This window comes from Gallus gallus, chromosome 13, assembly GCF_016699485.2.
Source record: "Gallus gallus isolate bGalGal1 chromosome 13, bGalGal1.mat.broiler.GRCg7b, whole genome shotgun sequence".
NCBI classification, from domain to species: Eukaryota; Metazoa; Chordata; class Aves; order Galliformes; family Phasianidae; genus Gallus; species Gallus gallus.
Genome location: NC_052544.1, coordinates 7,559,588 through 7,576,853, shown reverse-complemented (window position 1 = coordinate 7,576,853; position 17,266 = coordinate 7,559,588). Strand labels below are relative to the sequence as shown.

Genomic DNA, 17,266 nt, shown 5'->3' with positions numbered 1-17,266 from the left:
TCATACGATGAATTACAAGTTTCCATAATAGAAAAGAAGTGTTGGTTTGACATGAGGATTTATTTTTTAAAGCCATAAACAATGTATCCTGGGTATGGATATGAAAGTTACATTTGCTTAACCTACAGTATCACTGAAAGCATGGATCTGATTCCAATTCTGTCTTCCTTTCTGCAGCGATTACCTAGACAAATTGAAGAGCGGAATGAAAAATTGAAGAAAGAAATGTTAGGTAAGTAGTATGCTTATATAACTTGCTTAATAATCATTGTGGTCTGCTAGAAAAATAAAGGAAATAATCGTGTTAAACAAAATTCATGATTTCTTCCTAGTTCTCTATTGCTTAGTTTTGCCTACAGAAAGTTTTAGCCAAATAATTTTCCCCTACAGAAAAGGTTATTAATTAAATTTAATTAATTAATTTAAATTTAAATAAAGGCAGTGATACTCAAGATATTCTATAACAATACATGTAAAAGCAGAGGGAAATAGTTTGAAACAGGCCAACTGCTCTGTCCTTTCTCTGTGCAAGTAAACTTTCAAAGGAGACATTCCCATGAATGGGTTAAAACAGTTTTCACTAAACCATACATAAAAGAATTCAGCCAGCTGTAACAACTGAACATGTTTGATCTTGCGTCTGAAGAAATAAATGTGGTTCCTTTTGTAGCATTTTCCACCTATAGACCTCCAAGTCTTCATGTTTATCCTGGTTTATATGGTATTTCAGTTCTGTGTGTGTTGAGGCTGGATTAAATCTACCTAGTGTTACAAGCAGGCCTCTGGGCTTGCTAGGAAAGGAATTTGATTTCTTAACTTTTCTTATAATTCATGAATGTCAATATATACCAAAAGATACTCTTGTCAATTTATTATTATTTTTTAAGAGAATGTAACTGGTATAACTCATTTGAATGTATCTACCCCCATCATTGTATTGTATGGCATTGCTTGGATAATAACTTAACTGGACTGACATCTTTCCAAAGGTTAATTACTTAAATAAGATTGCCCAAGGAAGTAAGGTTTTCTTGTGTAATAATAATTTGTGTAAAACAGTTCCTTGCACAACTCACAGTGTTATGGATAAACTAATAGTTGTGGGGTGACCCACAAAGGCTGTTGGCAGCTGTTACTGCCTCCAAGTCAGAAGGATTTTGTAGTTCTTACAGCTTCAGATAACAGATATCCTGATATTCTGGCTTTAAAACAAGGTGTTGGTGGGTTTTTGTTTGTTTTCACATAATCTTTTTGTCTGTACTGTTTAGGAATTGCACACAAAAGAGTAAGGACAAATGACAGTATAAGATAAAAAGAGAAAGTTGACTGTACGTGACCTGTTTCAGAACTAGCTGTCAGCAGTTAGCTGTTTACTCATTCTAAGTGTGACAGGTAGTAGATGAAATGTTTTTTCTAAGATGGATAGGTTTTGAGAGTTTAGGATGGTGTTTTGTTACTCTGTGGAGAATCAGGTTAAACAAACTCAGTCTACCTTGCATACAATGACACTAATTCCTAAAATATTTGGGAAGAAGAGACTCTTTGAAGAGCTTCTACTGTAGTTGACATTGTTCTTTAATTTTTGCTTCTCACTGTGCAGGGAGTCTGTGCTCTTGTTTTGTATGTGTCTTGATCTATTGAATTTAAATAAAGTTGCTGTAAGGCTTTCTAGAGCTGCTCTACATCATCAGATTGTTTCCAGCATTGTGCTTAGAACAAGCTGTAAATAACTGACAAATGCAGAAAATCTCCAGAAGGATCATGCCTCTTTGTAGGACGTGATAGTTTTCAACACAAATTAAAACAAAAACAGTTCCTGAGCTCTTTTGAATTCTCCCTTTGTACTGTTGGTCTAAAGAGCCTCACTAATCACAAAAAGGCCCATACTGAAACAAGAAATCCAGCTTTATAAGCTGTCATTACCAACTTAATTCTATATTGTTAACTTTTGTCTAGATTTCAGTCTAGATGTTATTTTATTTGAAAGTGTTAATCCAGTGTCATATAAGATTTGAGAACTGGCCTGGTCTTCTGGGAGCTAGATTAGGTGATGTATATTGGGATCCTAGAGAAGGGAATCCCTTATCAATAATAATATATATGTGCAAAGGGATGCACTGACATTTACTTTTGGAAACAGCCAGACTAAGAGTCAGCATGTAACCCTATTTTCATCCATAAACTCAGTGTGATGGGATTCACGTAAATTATCTCATGTTGTTAAAATTGTCTGGTGTGACTTGAGCATTTATTCATGGCAGTACTTGTGATCACCAGTGTAACACAAAGTAAGGAATTTTTTACCATATAGTCTCTTCATAGAACATCTGAGGTTAAGTTTCAAATACAGGCAATAGTTACTCATTTTATTTAAGTGTTATGCCCAATATCTTGTCCATAACAGAAGCAGCAGCAATGTCATCTATGCAGTGCATCTAATGGTGCAGGCCTGGGAGGAGAAACCCTTCCAGCTGAAGGGTGGAACGGGGAGGAATTGGGAGTTCCAGAAGGAATGTAAGACAAATGTGAATAAGCATGGTGGTTAAAACATTTATTTGGATTCTTTTTATTGTACACTGTGTTTGTTTTAAGCTGCTTCAACTCATGTTATTCAAGAACTTTTTTAGTGCTATCTACCCACTGAGTACTGCGTCAGAATTGACAGTTGTTTAACAGTAATCTGCAACCAGTGCCAGGCATATGAAGATTTGTTCCCCAGCTCTCTCACAGGAGAGCCAGCTGTGCTGTCTGGGTCGTGCCCCAGAATTCTTGGTCCCAGGAGAGCAAGTCAGATGCATCCAAATAGTTCCAGGTCAGTCCTGGTGTAGGTGCACTTACACTGAATTTACGTAATAACTAACAATATCTTTTAAAATAATGTCACACTTGTGCCTTGGTTCCTTTTGAAGTTGGGATACCACCTTGAATTCTTATTTTAGTCAGTATATCAGCCCGTAAACATGTTTTTTTCTGGTCTTTTACGGTTTCAACTAAAACTAAGCACTGGTGTACCCCGCACAGCTGAGTAATGCTGCCATGAAAACCAGAACTGTGTACAAATAAACTTTAAAAAGAGTGCATCTTCCTCCTTCCGCCAGTGTGTTGTTTCCTGTTTTCTAGTGCCACAGCTCATTACCACATATTTTGACAGAAACTGAAACCACTTCTTAAGTGATGGTATGTAAATAAATCAAAGTACACATTCTTGGCTGGATCTTCTTTTCCAGACTACCTTGCTATGAATTCTTGCATACAAATGGTAGTTGCTTGTGATTAACGAAGTTGATGTCATTAGAAAAATGATGTGATGGTTTACTGCCAAACCAACCCCATTTCAGTTCTAAAGCTGGCATTTGTCTTTAAATTATTTACCTATTTTCCATTCAGTATTAGCAGGTTAATGTTGTCACACGATGCTAAAATTGGCTCAGTGCCACCTCACCTCCGATTGAGTTTCATATAAATGAAAGCTTAATTTATAGCACACTTTCAAAGTAGCTTTTAAATGCTTGTGGCACTGATGTGTTCAAGGTCAGCTTGGACAGGGCTTTGGACATCCTCCACAAAATCAGGTTGCCCATACTCATGGCACGAGAGTTGGACTAGATGGTCTCTAAAGGTCCATTCTAACTCAAATCCATTCTGTGGTTCATTCCCTTTATGGTTTCATAACATGGGCGTCCTCTGCCTCTCTCACTGTCTGGGATTAAAACACATTCTAACCATTTGGGTTATTTTTCTTCTGATTTTAAAACAAAAGGTCTCTAGCTATTGCGCAACAAGCTAGTCTTGTTTAGATCCTCGTTATAGTGATAAAGGACCAAGGACCTTGGGGAGAGGGTGTGAAGTGAGTGGAAGTTTGGAGTTGTTTCAGTGAGCTTTAGCAGCTTGCCGTCTGTGATCACAATACAGTTTTCTACATAGCTATAGGAAAGCTAAGCATATTGGATGTAAACATTGGGGTGGGACATATGCCAATCTGTGTAACCCATCTTATACAAACAATTCATCAAATCTGATCAAAAACACTTGGGATTTTCAGCTTAAGTTATGAGTGTATTCAGGAAAATAGTAAAATGTACTTGCTTATTAATGTGATTAACACAAACACCTATTAGAGCATATCACCCGGACCTGTCCATCAATAAGAGCTTTTTCCAGCTGCTTAAGATCAGTGAAAATATTTATGAGGCTTAATGCCTAAAGAACAGTTTTCTTCTTTGTTACTGAAGGGTATGTTGTATTTGAAACTAAGCAGCTAAAGCTCAGTACTGTGAGTACAGAGAACTTGAGGTCACTTGAAGTAGTTCAAAGCAGCACTGACATACAGTTACTTTTTGTCCAGTCTTTACTTATCATTTAGGGATAGGACGATGGTTTGTTCCAGCTCTTCTAATTGCTTCAGAAATGCTGTTGATAGTACAGAAAGTTACACAAAGATGAGACCTCTTCAGAAATTTTTCAATCCAAAAAAATTCTTAGCATAAACAGTATCTGGCTTTTCAAATTCCAAGCAACACTTAATCTCTTGCAACTATATTAGAAGAATTGCCAGAAATACTCAACAGCAGTCAATTATGATTGTTACATGAAAAATGAATCATGAGAAGTCTTTGTGCATCTGTCTTTTGTAACAGAACATTTCTGTTTCGGCGAATAATGAATCACAGACTTATGAGACTTACATTGATTTTTTCCCAGTTATTTTTCCTGTTAATCTCTGAATATTGTTCTGCTGAATAACTTTAGCATGATGGAGTTCCAGGTGAAAAGTACACACATGCTCTTTAAAATACTGTTTCGGGAGATGTGACCCTGCTCTGGTGAGTGCCTGACTGCTGAGAACTCCTTGCAGCTGAGTCACAGCTCCACATGCTTTTTGCCTTCTTCCAGCACAGTCTCTCTCTTAAGAGTTTTTTCTCTGGGGGAAGGGAAAGGTTGGGCTTAACTACTGATCTTAATTTAGGGATGAAAGGAGAGTGAGGGAGGAAGAAACAGTGCTTTCCTACAGTGATGGTGGGCTTATGCACTCCAGACAGTAGGAACAGTGCTTTGGGCTTGAGTTCCTGGAAAAGGCAAGGCTTTCTTCTTTTACATTTTACATTTTAATTAATATGGCTGCACCAAGAGGCAGTGCTGTATGTGGACTTCTGTGGCAGAACAGAATGATGACCTATAACTGTATTGTTTAACATATAGTCACAGCTTGGGTGAGATGAAGAATAAAGTATTAAATACATAGTAGAGCCTTTAGCTTCTCCCAGAGAGCTGGCCTAGCTACAAGTAAGAATGCCAAGGCAGTTATTCTGTGTTTAGGCTTTAGTATGACCGGAAAAGAGCCATCATACTAACTGCCATTAGAAAAGGCCTTTCAGTGTTTCCTGAAACAGGCAAACTCGGCTGCCTGCTCCTGAGCCAGCTGCAGTGCTCGGATAACTTGTAAACTGTTTACAACTGGCTGTAGGAATGCCAGACTATGCCAGGGTTCTTCCACCACTTGACAAAGACACTTCTCACCCAAAAAAGTGAAGCTAAGCAATGACTGATTGTTTGTCTAAAAGCACAATAGCAACTATTCATCCCCATCGTCCAGACACTATGAACAGCTTTGTAGTTTTATAACCAGAGTGCTTTTAGGATGAAGTGTAAAATTATGAACTTGACTTAGTAGTTAATTTACGCTAAACAGTGTAGCTTAAAAAAATAAATCTGTAGAAGGAAGCTAACCCTAAGTGAGCCACCCACTTGGCCAGATCACTCAACCACCTCATCTGTTAATCTGAACAGGAAAATAATATTAATAAAAACAAAAAGCAAAAGCTCCTCCTACTAATAGCTGCTTTTGTAGGCAAAGGTGGTCTTTTTTCATGCAGAAGACCCCAGAATTTCCATTTTGACTCTCAGAGACCAATCTTGCTTTAAGATAATTGCACAGATATCTGAAAGATCCCCAGTAGTGAACCTGCATTTTGATGCAAGATCTTTAATTACACTGGCTGATATTTAGAAATACTGTAGTAATATTAACTGTTTGTTTCTTTATACAGGATTGAGCTGCTCCTCAGACTAAAAAGTTTGCATTTTTTGACTATCATTTCTTTTTGTATTTTCTATGAAATGTTTTTGAAAAGTTTCCCTGCCCTAATTCAGTTTTGCAAATGTGATTGGAAACATAGTCTATTTTGGATTACTGGGAGGGTGTTTAACCTGGCTTGAACAGTTGCCAGATAGTCTGCCCCTTGTCTCATATCTGTTGAATAAGTTCAGACTTTGATACACTTTCTGTTTTGAGTACAGTCACAGGGTTGCAGCATGGCTCAAGGCAAATTACTTGATCTGTTTGTACTGTGTAACATAAATACCGTTCATGTCTTTTTGCAAAGGACTTGCATAGAACTTCGCTCCTTACGTTTCTGTATTTCATCATTGCTGTGAAGCTACTACTTCAGTATGGCTTAGCAACAAAGCTCTAACTCGGTCCAGATTGTTTGCTGCACTGCAGTGAGGAAACTTAGCTAATAGCAGTAGTAATGATTGCACTTGTGGGGAGAACTTGTCCTGGGTGCCACCTTAAGCAAAAGAACCCAGCAGAAGCGTAGAAACTAAATGGTAACTATTCTTATGACTTGGCTGCTGTATCCTAATACTTAGTTTAGAAATAGAAGTAAAGGTAAAGATGACATCTAGAATACATGTACACTTCTTGCGTCTAAGATGGCTTTAAGAAAGCACACATGTATAAGTTAGGAACAGTCAGGAGGAATGTAATCTTTTCCTTGGAAAAGCAAGAGATCAGCTAGCTTGTGTTTACGTTGAAGGTGTTACTTTTGCCTCTTGTTTAATTTTTATGCATTTTACCTATTCTACAATCTTTATTTAGATATGATTTTTTTGAAGGATGTCCTTTTGTTGTCCTTCTCCTTTTATAGGTGGTAGGAACTATTGTTTAGAAGAGTCAGAAAGCTTGTGTGGTGTATATATTAATAGTAGCCTTTGGATTTTAACTGTTGTACCTTATGTATATTTAATAATGCTCATTAAATAACAGTTGCTTAGCATTCCTAGCAGGGATGAGTTAGCTACAGAGGACTGTAGTTTTGAACATGAGCTCCTGATGGCAGGATGTCATCTGCCATGCTAAGAACGGTTACAAAGTTGTATGCTTCAAATGGAACTGCTTACTTAGAAGGTGCAGACGCATGGATGGATTTCTTTTAATGTTCATTGTATCAATATACATAATCTAGAAAGAGATCTGTAATAACTACGAGTGAGCAGAGTTTGAACTTTGGCTTTCTCTGTTTCTGTTGGTAGTCTAGGAGACTGGGCAGTTCTAATATCACTGAGTGCTTATAGAACTGTAACTGCACCAAAGTGGCAGGAACTGAAAAAATTATGTTAAAAAACAGAGTGTTGGCAGGTATCAAAGTTACATCCAAGTACAGGAGAGACTAATTCTTTTCTGTGAGCTGCTAAGGTCCTGTGTAAGGAGCATTTATGACTGAGGAAATAAAGAACTACGAGGTACCCAGAAACAGATGGCGTCCGCAGCCACTGCGTCAGGGCTGCCTGACAGACCTGTCAGAATCTGAACTGATCTGCTTTCAGCTCCAGAGCTGACACTGACTACATCACAACTGGAATCTTTTTACTTCATACAGGAGCCTAAATATTCAACTAACTGGAGATATTTCCACAGCATTTACCTTGAATTAGTAGATAAATTGGTGGAGCTGGAGTGTGTAGTTGGGCATCATTCAGTGGGAGTTTTCCCTCTGCTTACTACTCACGTGTTTCTTTTTCATTGTAGGCAAACTGAAAGATCTTGGGAATTTGGTTCTCCGCCCCTTTGGCCTGTCAACAGAAAATTTCCAGATAAAACAGGATTCATCAACTGGCTCATATTCCATCAATTTTGTTCAAAATCCAAACAACAATAGATAACATGAATTCAGCTTAGTTCTGCTGGCTTTCAGGCTTCGTGACCATGTGCTTGCACGTACCAATGCAAGGATTCAGCAAACGTTCTTCACTCTGTCCAAGTGAAGATAGACTCGAGCAAATTCATTTCCCTGCTTATAAATTATTTACAATGTGGATGTAAAGAAAGTCACTTGACTTCTTTTAGTGATAACTATGTCCTGTGTGTGATTCTTCACTTGCAGTATTTGGCTTTTCCACCAGTCAGGTACATTATTTTGGCCCATTCAATGCCAGCAAGAAAACTGTAGCAAGCAGTTCAGTTGAATCAAAATGCCCATGCACCTGTGGCCAAGAACAAAGCCAAATGGTGTCTTGGGGAATTAACAAATCTAGCAGAAGCACATCTCCACATTCGGGAGGTGGATGTGACTGACAGCATGCATGGAAGCAAGCCGACCTCCTCTGTGGAATATTTTTTCTTGGTAATAAAGGCTTAGTATTTCTGTTGGATTGAATGTGAAGTTCTTGCCTTGTGTGAATCCTTTCCATGGTGGCAGTGTTGTTTAAAATCTTTCTATCTACCAACAAATAACATACTTACAAGACAGTAATGTGATGCACTTCGGGTGTTTTTTTTTCTTGCTTATCACAACATCAGCAAATTATCCTCAGGCTCCCCTTTGTTTAATTTCTATCTTTTTAATATATATTTATTTTCTTTTGAAGAAGATACAGAAGCTGTGTAATGTTACATATACACCTTGGAGGATTCATATAAAGTCAGGGAAATCTGCTTCTCTGAGATTTATTCATGTTACAGATCCCCATAATGGCCAACAATTGACATTAAAGTTGATTGTGAAAGTTCCTTGTGATGTAATAGGCTTTGAGAATGCTGAAGCATTAATTTATAGAGAGCTATTAAAAAAAAAAAGTGTTTTTCAAGTAGTTCATTCAGATTTTGGAGAATGGATGTCTTTTGTAATTACTGCTTACTGGGTTTTTTTAAATCAATGTGGAAATGGTTACAGTGGAGGCAGATTTCAAAACATGATTTAATTAAATAATCACTGGTAGCTCTCTGTTGGCTATTAGTTGTCATCTTAAATTTATTTCAAGAAATCTTTTTGTGTGTACTTAAAGACTGAAACTGTAGTAGTTGCATGTGTTGAGCTCCAGTCTGTACAGTGATATGCCTGAAGGGAATACTCTCAAGTTAAGCTTTCTTGGTGCTTTCTTTTTCTTCCATTTTGACAGTGCAGACTTAAAGGGGTAGGGTTTGGGGTTTGTTGTTTGTTTGTTTTTTGATTGTTGTTTAACTCTGTTGTGGTGCTTTTTTAGTTTTGACTTTGTGGTTAACTGCTCATAAACTGTTTCATGTCTGCAGTGAGGTTGTGTTACATCTGTGGGAATTAAAATGTCATTGCCAAGAGAGAAAACCAAATTCACAGTAAGGACTGGGCTGCCTTAGACATCTTCTGCGTAATTAAAATGTCACTTAACTAAGCAAAAGCATACAGCCTCTAGGATTTTCATGTGCTGAAACAGTAACTAAGTCTTGTTTTGCTGGAGTACAGCTCCTACAGTGCAGGATTCGATTTTCTTTACTAAAATTGGGTAGACTGGTAGGTGTATGGATGGGAGGTTTTAAAGAAAGATGCTGCTCCTGGTGCTGTGGGTTTACCCAGCTGGGAGCTCAGCACCACGCAGTCATTCACTCACCCCCTCCATTCCCAGTGGCAGAGGGCTGAGCTTACCTGGGCGGTGCAGTGAGTGAGAATATAAGGGAACGTACTGGGAGAGAGGTGCACTCACATCCTAGAGGCTCTGCAGGTCCAGATAGGCTAATTAACAGGCTCAGAGCTGGCAGCTCTGCTTTCAGAAGTGAGCTCTTTAGACTCACGGAAGGCTTATTAGGTAGAGCAGAGTATTGAGACTGGTATAAATCTTACTAATTTTCCCTGAAGCCTGGACTACTAAGGAGCAGAGGCTCCAAAGCAGCCCTGGGCAGAGGCCGTGTTGAGCTGGAGTTCATAAGCTTGGTTTGAGCTCAAACTGAGAAGCCACTCAGGAATGCCTGAATCATGCCTTGCTAAAGCTTCTAAGTCAGCATGTGACAGGTAGAGATGTGCACTGTTGCTGTTGCAAGCTCCACACTGCCTGACACTGAAGAAGTGTCTGGCCATGGAAGCAGAGCAGTACAGATGCAGCTGAAGTTAAGGCAGTCCACTGACTTGAATGTCACCAGCTAACTCCCGGCCTGGGCTGAGGAGTGCATCCAGGGGTTTGTATTGTTTAGCAACAGCCCTCTATCTGACTCTGTGAGGCAGCTTAGATCAGAATCCCAGCTTTCACTCAACTGCAATACGTACCCCTACACCATGCATAAATCACTTTCAATGCACTTTCAAGCTACTGTGGATACTTAAATTTTTCTTTGTATCTTGATTATTGCCAATTAATTGTTATCTTTACTCAGCCTTCTGTGTTTATTATTTAACAGTGTGCGGCTGTGGCATGAAGTTACAGGCAGTGATTTAGCAATTTGCTGCTTTGTCTTACAAATGATTTTGGTGACAAATGCTCTTCCTGCCATTCTGTTCCTGCTTCTTATCTTTAAAGGCTTTCTTGGGCAGAGGCTGGGTAGCTTATTCTGGAATATAAAAGCACAACAAAACTTTTGATATTTCTACCTGCTGTGCAACCTCCCTGCTGATGCCTGCTGTGTACCTGTAGTTTTAAAATGAAGGGTAGAATAAATGGAGCTGAAGAATTGCAGCTGATTTGCTTTTCATACTTGTTTGTAATTTAATTGCATTGTGTGAAAGAGACAGCTTAATGTCACTGTAAGTTGTGCACACCATTAGAGAGGACTGATCTGTAGGTCATTCCTACTCAAAGTGCCGCTGTCTGGCTAGAATAGAAACCTCTGGACTGTGTTATTTGACATTACTGCAAGCTCTCCTCAGGTAAAACGCCAATTAATTGCCTGATGGGAGCTCTTTTGCATTGTCCACATCCTGAATCAGCTGCCTTTTTTTTTCTCTTTTTTCTCTTTTTTTTTTTTTTTGGCTTTTTATTTTAAAAGGGATTTTTTTTAATGTCTAAACTAGTCATCACAGCTGCCAAGAGAAAGGTAATTGGTACTTCCTCCTGTTGTAAATGGCCACAAAATCCACCACATTGCCAGGGTGTTTTGAGTCACATGCATTGGGTTTACAACCTCTAATAGGAAAAGAATGCTTTATGCAGCAATCTTTCAAATATAAATGCTCTAAACGAACAACATCTCTTACAGATTTGTTCCAGTAGTTACTCACCCTTGTGTTTTCAGCAGACATGCCTCTTTTCCACTTGGCGTTGTCTCTCCTCAGCTCCCAGCCTTTGTTTCATCTCATTTCTCTGCAAAAATATAAAGCTGTTAGTACCTGGCATTTTCTCCCTGAACATGTTTGCATAATAATGAAGGGGCCAGCTGGTTTTCTCTGTAAGACAGGGTTTCTTTAAGACTTTCCCTACAAATAATTTTCTCCAGGATTTCTGTAATGTTTGTGTCTCAGCCTTTTTTTCCCCTACATTTAAGAAAGGACATCAGAACTGATGCTGAGTTTTGTCTCTTTTCTACTCTGTATAGGAAGCATGACGTTGTTGCTCGCTTCTTTCTTGCTTATATGCCCAAACACTGTTAGCCTTTTGGGTGACATCTGTGCCAAGTCTTAGACCCCCTCAGCCTTTTCTGGAATAGCTGCTTCCTCAGACATAGACCCCCACTTTCCTGCAGCTGTGGGTGAGTTGTTCTTGCCTGTGTTATTGCAGCTAAATGCAGGATTCAGTCGTGTTCTTTGGTCTAGCTTGACAAAAAATGTGTTGTTTGGTATGACTTCCCACTATACTGCTGCTGACAGATGGAAGCGTTGAATAGTATGAGAAGTAGCAGAGATTTGAGCAGGATCTCGCAGGAAGGATCTCCATTGGAAGGACAGTGGCAAACCGTTTGACATCTGCCAGAGAGACAGACCTTAATTCATGTGTGCAACGTTTATATTGTAGATATTTACCTATAAATATTACATATATTGTAGAGTGCAGTGGCAGGTGCTGCATCTTTATGATGAGATTAGCTGAGAATTGTTGAATGACAAGATCTGTTTTTGATGGATTTTAATTGCCTCTTTTCTATTAATTCTTTATTGAGACCCTGCTCACACGTGGCATGTTTTTGTGCCGCTTGGTGTGAGCAGTGATTGCAGGTAGTATTTCAACCCATTGTCATCTCAAATGAAACAGAACCCCAACAAAAGAAAAACTGTGGATGAAGGAAGAGGATCAAAGAGTGTTCAGTGAAAAATGGACGGATGAGTACTTATTCGTGGAGACAAACAGTACAGCACTGTGCTTAACGTGTAAGGAAACCGTGTCCGTTTTCAAAGATTACAATTTGAAGAGACATCATATGCAAAAACGCCGCTGAATTCGACGTGTATTGAGGAATGTTTCATAGGGACGAAATGGCAGAACTGGAAGGTTCATCACTGCAACAACTTCTTTAAGTTACAACTCAAGCAGGCTCTATGATGAAAGCTAGTTATGTAATCTGATTGCAAAAAAAAGGAAAGCCGCTTTCTGATGGTGAGTCTATTAAGCAATAAATGGAAAGTGTGGAAGGTATCTTTTGTCCTGAGAAAAAAACCACAGTTTTCAGTCTGTCTCACCAGGCTGTAGCCAGGCAAACTGAAGAAATGGGAAAATGTAATGAAAGAAATCTAGAGGGTAAAGCTGCTGATTTCACAGTTCGTGCTTTGGTGTTGGATGAAAGTACTGATGCTACAGATACGGCTCAACTTGCCATTTTAATTAGAGGTATTGACAGCAAATATAATATCACTGGATAAATGGCTTCTTTGGTGCCATTGAAAAACACAACTAAATCTCTTGATTTGTGTGAAGCAGTAAAAATTACATTAAAGCAATTTTCTTTAGCCTTTGTCAGCAGAACTGTTACAGCAACTGATGGGGCCCCAGCAATGTCTGGTTAAAAAGAGGGACTTACAAAATTAATAGAAGAAGATGCAATTGCTGCCAGCAGCTCATGTTTGATGAAATCTCATGGCATCGTACATCAAGAAAATGTATGTATGAAAGCTTTAAAAATGGATAACATCGTGCAAATCTTCATCAAAGCTGTGAATTTCATCAAGTCTGAGGGATTGAATCATCACCAATTCCAGGTGTTCCTTAAATGAATGGATGCTGATTATGGGGACATGATGTACTTTTCTGAAGGAAGGTGACTAAGGGTAAAATGCTAAACATTTTTTACAAGTTGTGAAATGAAATCGAGTCATTTATGGGATCAAAAGGAAAATTTGTGCCAGAACTTGTAGATGAAAAATGGCTCATGGATTTAGCACTTGTGGTGGATTTGACTCATTTAATAGAGGTAAACATGTGTCTTCAGAGTGAAATTTAACTTTTCTGTACTGTATTTCAAACCATGACAGCATTCAAAATGAAACTGAATTATGGCAAGCTGAAGTTATGGCAAATCATTTCATGCATTTTGGTACAATGGCTAAACACAGCCGTGTGAACAACAGCACGGCCCAGGCGAGCCAAAAGGATGACCAGCCTGCTTTAGATATTGCAGCCGTCCAAAGCAGCATATCCAGGACGTCACACCAGAAAGCCCTTCTAGAAATAAATTGAGAAAATTCAGAGTGCTCAGCACATCTTCAGCACTTCAGCTTTTCATTACAAGGCCACTTAGAAAGTAGCTCATCCATTTTCTGGTGGTGCCACGAGTAGCGTTTCCTGGGCTTTACCAGCACAGCCAGTGACAGTGCTCAGCAGCCTCTTCAGTCCTTGGCATCTGAAATTGCTGCTGTATCTTCATTTCTACCCTTCCTGAATAGGTAGTAGCAAATAACTGCCAGTCTGATCATTTAAGTCATTCCAGTACATCACCATGTGCTAAAGCTTATGTCTTTATCATTTGTGAGAGCATGCCAACTTTCTTATTGTGCAGGAATATTAGAAATAAGATCAAGGAACCTTTGAGCGTTCTCTTGTAAATAATCTGCATTTAATTGTAACAGTAAATTTCAGATTATATCACTTTTGTTACCTCTACGCCTTCATGTGTGATGGGAGAGGGATACCCAGGAGAGCTGTCTTCATCCTCTCTTCCTCTGCCAGCACTCACATCAGCTCCAGCTCCTGCATCAGACCTGGACAGACAAAGTTCACGGAGTCAGCGCTGTCTCAATTTGTATCATAAGATCTGCCTTTCAAAACACCAGTCTTAAGCAGGAGACAACACTCTCCAGCACAGAAAAGAGACTTTGGGGCTCACATAATCCATGCCCACGACTTACTGTAACTGCAGCGCTGCTGATTCCCTCCTGCCCAGCCAGTAAGCAGGGATATGAAACCGCTCCCAGCTCCTCACACCAGAATATTTGGGATTTGGTAAAGCACCAAGCTTTGAAGTTGAACCCTTCCCTCCCTGATTAGTGCATTTCAGCACTTTCTTTCAGACCCACCTGCCCCTGATGAGAGCAGACGCAGCTGTACAGAAAGGAGAAGCCTCTGGTCACCAGCTCCTGTGCTTTAATGAGCTGTGCTGTTCCTAAGGGATTACTGCAGCAGCCAGGAGCTGTTGCCGGCTGCTGAAGCCAAGAACCAATTATATCCAAGTACCACCTCTCTTTAACTGTAGGTACAGATGTGTACGGGCACATTTAATGTGCAGTAATACATTGCTCATTCGCAAGCTTTCCCTGCTTGGAAGAATCCCAGCATTTTCTTGTTCAGCTGCTTAGTTTTTTTTTCTAAACCTGCACAGCCTCCTGCATGAAAGGATGTAATTGCTGGGGGTATCTTTCATCAGCAGAGCCTCTGGTTAGCCGCTTGTCAAAGAAACATTCTGCTGAGGCACAGTAAATTGTTAGGCTCTCGGCTGCTGTGGCATTAAGCCAGAGTCATCACAGCCTACCCTGACAGAGCAAAGTCCTTTATAGATGAAATGTCCTAAAACAGCCAAAAAACATTAACCACATTTTTCTGATTCTGCATGTTCAGCGGCAGTCCTCCCAGCTGGAGGCATCGCCATTTGCAGCTACGTCTCCGGCCTGGAGCCAGGATTCCCCGTACCTGCCTGCCGCTCCGCAGCTGGCTCTCAAGAAAACCATTCTCAGAGCAGCCCTCCTGGCACGGACACAACACCAACAGCTCTCCTTTCCTAGCCCAGCCTGTTCACCCGGCTGTCCTTTGCACCGCTGCCCACACCGACCGTATCCCATTGCAGGGATTGGGGGCCCCGTGCTGCAGGAGGCGGCTGGAATGGCCTAAATGTATTCCCGGAGCATTGCTGGCATGTGCCAGCCATAAAACAGGCCCCCGGAGAGGCAGCAGGACGGCTGGGCTCTGCTGGGATAATTGCATCCAGCAATTGCATCTGTCTTTATCTCAGGGAGGACTGACACGTTTCCATTAGCTCGTCTGCCACAGCCTGCCATCTTAGAGCACTTTTCTGTCTGAGAAAAGAGGAAATGTAGAATCTGGCAGCTCTGGAAAGAGGAGGCTACGAGCAGATGTACTGCTGCCCCTGCCTGTTACATGGCAGCTCTCTGTGGCCCCATGGGCCTGCATGTGCCCAGCCTGAGCTCAAACACAGCACAGGCACTGATACGTGCAACCAGCAGCAAGTTTAATAAACCAAGACGCAACCAATGGCTCTGCTATAATTTTACCATATTAAGGAAAACATACGTGAGGTACACACAGCAACCCTTGTTCTCCCAGCTTTTTTGCAGCGTGCTCTTTGAAAAGGCAAACAGACAACAAAGTGACTCAGGAGGGGGTTAGCCATCTCCAGCTGTACTGTATTAGCAGTTCAGAGACCTCGTCTGGAGCACAGGCTGGTGCTCTTCCTTCTGCATTCTGGAGCCCAGCCCCAGCCGCTTTCTCCAATGGCTCAGAGAACTTTAATATTTGAATGAGCCCGGGAGCAGACACAGCCTGAATTTAATATTTAATGACCAAGAGGACTACATTTGGAAATATGTGCCTCCGAGCTCTTAGCTGAAAGTCTGGATTTCAGAGTTAGAACTGCCCCTCATTTTGAATATTTACCCAAAATTCCAAACGGCCCAAAGCTGACACATGGGTCACAGCCTGCCTGGCCCTGAGCACTCATAGTGTGGGCTCCAAACCCAGCAGGTGAATGAAAACAAACACTACTGAAACACTCAAGGGAAAATCATGAGCAGAACCATAAAGCCAGGCTGCAGAATGCAAACAACCACCTGCCAGCACCGTACCAACCAGGAAACGACCCAACCCTTTTTCTCAGGCCATCCATATGTACTGAGCCTCCCAGAGCTTTCCTGCACAAAGAGGGAGAATGACAAATCCACGTCCAATGACTTGAGTGGGGAAAAGTAAACAAGAGCAGAAATGAGGACAGCGGGTGCCCCTTGATGCCAAGGGCAGGTCACCATCCCCGCGGCTCTCAGAGGGCTGCACACACCGCTGCTGTGTCATTCCACTGCCCGTATGCTTTTACAATCAGTACCTGGCAGTGCAAGCACTGCTGTGCCGCTGGGAGAGCAGGAGGATGAACTTCCTTACAGGGCAGGTCGGATCTCCACACGAGGCACGACGACACCAGCCTTGTATGCAACCTTCTTGTGTTCCCAACCCTCCTGAAAGTGCGGAAGCAGGAAAAGGACATTGCCATGCAAATCTCAGCAGCCCCCTATGCTCTCAGTAGCCCGAGGATGCTGTCAGATAGGGAAATGAGCCCAGCCCATCAGTGGGGAGCACGAAAGTAATGCGAGATGTGTGCCATTTCCTTAACTACAGAGGCAGCTGTGGGCAGTTAACCATCTTCCTTCTCTCTACGCTCTCCACCACATCACATTTAAAAATAACAAGTATGTGACAGCATCTGAGCTGACCACACCACCTCTCTGTTAGCAGGATGCCTGATTTCCTTCTGCCCACTTGGTCTCACCCTATAAGAAATCTTGTTTCTCCATTCCAATCCCTCACATTTCAGCTGGCACGTCAGCACCACGAGCACTTTTGCCCTCATTAAGTATTCCCCTTCTGATGCTTCGGAGAAGCAGTAAACATTATTACAGAGTGGCATTGTGCAGGATTGGCTTCACTGCTGAAGGCTGGCTTACTTTTATACTTTCATCACCAAACTGCTGGAGTGAAGATTAATCAGTGAGGTAATTGCAGACCTCCGAAACCTGTATGGCCAACCTCTCCTGTGGGTTTCACAGCCATGCAGCAAATCCAGCACTCCCACAGGGAAGGCTCCCAACACAATGCC

At 41.0% G+C, this 17,266-nt stretch overlaps 1 protein-coding gene and 1 long non-coding RNA gene across 5 annotated transcripts in view; one reads left to right on the top strand and one right to left on the bottom strand.

The window, feature by feature from the left end:
• Window positions 1-7,855, bottom strand: part of LOC121111761 — a 31,571-nt gene extending 23,716 nt beyond the window's left edge. The window contains exon 1 of the long non-coding RNA XR_006931427.1: window positions 7,707-7,855. This is a non-coding gene — a long non-coding RNA (uncharacterized LOC121111761). The remainder of the gene's footprint in view (window positions 1-7,706) is intronic.
• TTC1 (tetratricopeptide repeat domain 1) overlaps window positions 1-8,444 on the top strand; it is a 33,109-nt gene extending 24,665 nt beyond the window's left edge. For all 4 annotated transcript variants that reach the window (XM_046900516.1, XM_004944815.5, XM_046900517.1 and 1 more), the window contains exons 7-8: window positions 178-232; window positions 7,811-8,444. In XM_046900516.1, the coding sequence (XP_046756472.1) occupies window positions 178-232; window positions 7,811-7,944 (189 nt within the window). In that variant the 3' untranslated portion in view covers window positions 7,945-8,444. The remainder of the gene's footprint in view (window positions 1-177; window positions 233-7,810) is intronic.
• The last annotated feature ends 8,822 nt before the right edge of the window (window positions 8,445-17,266 follow it).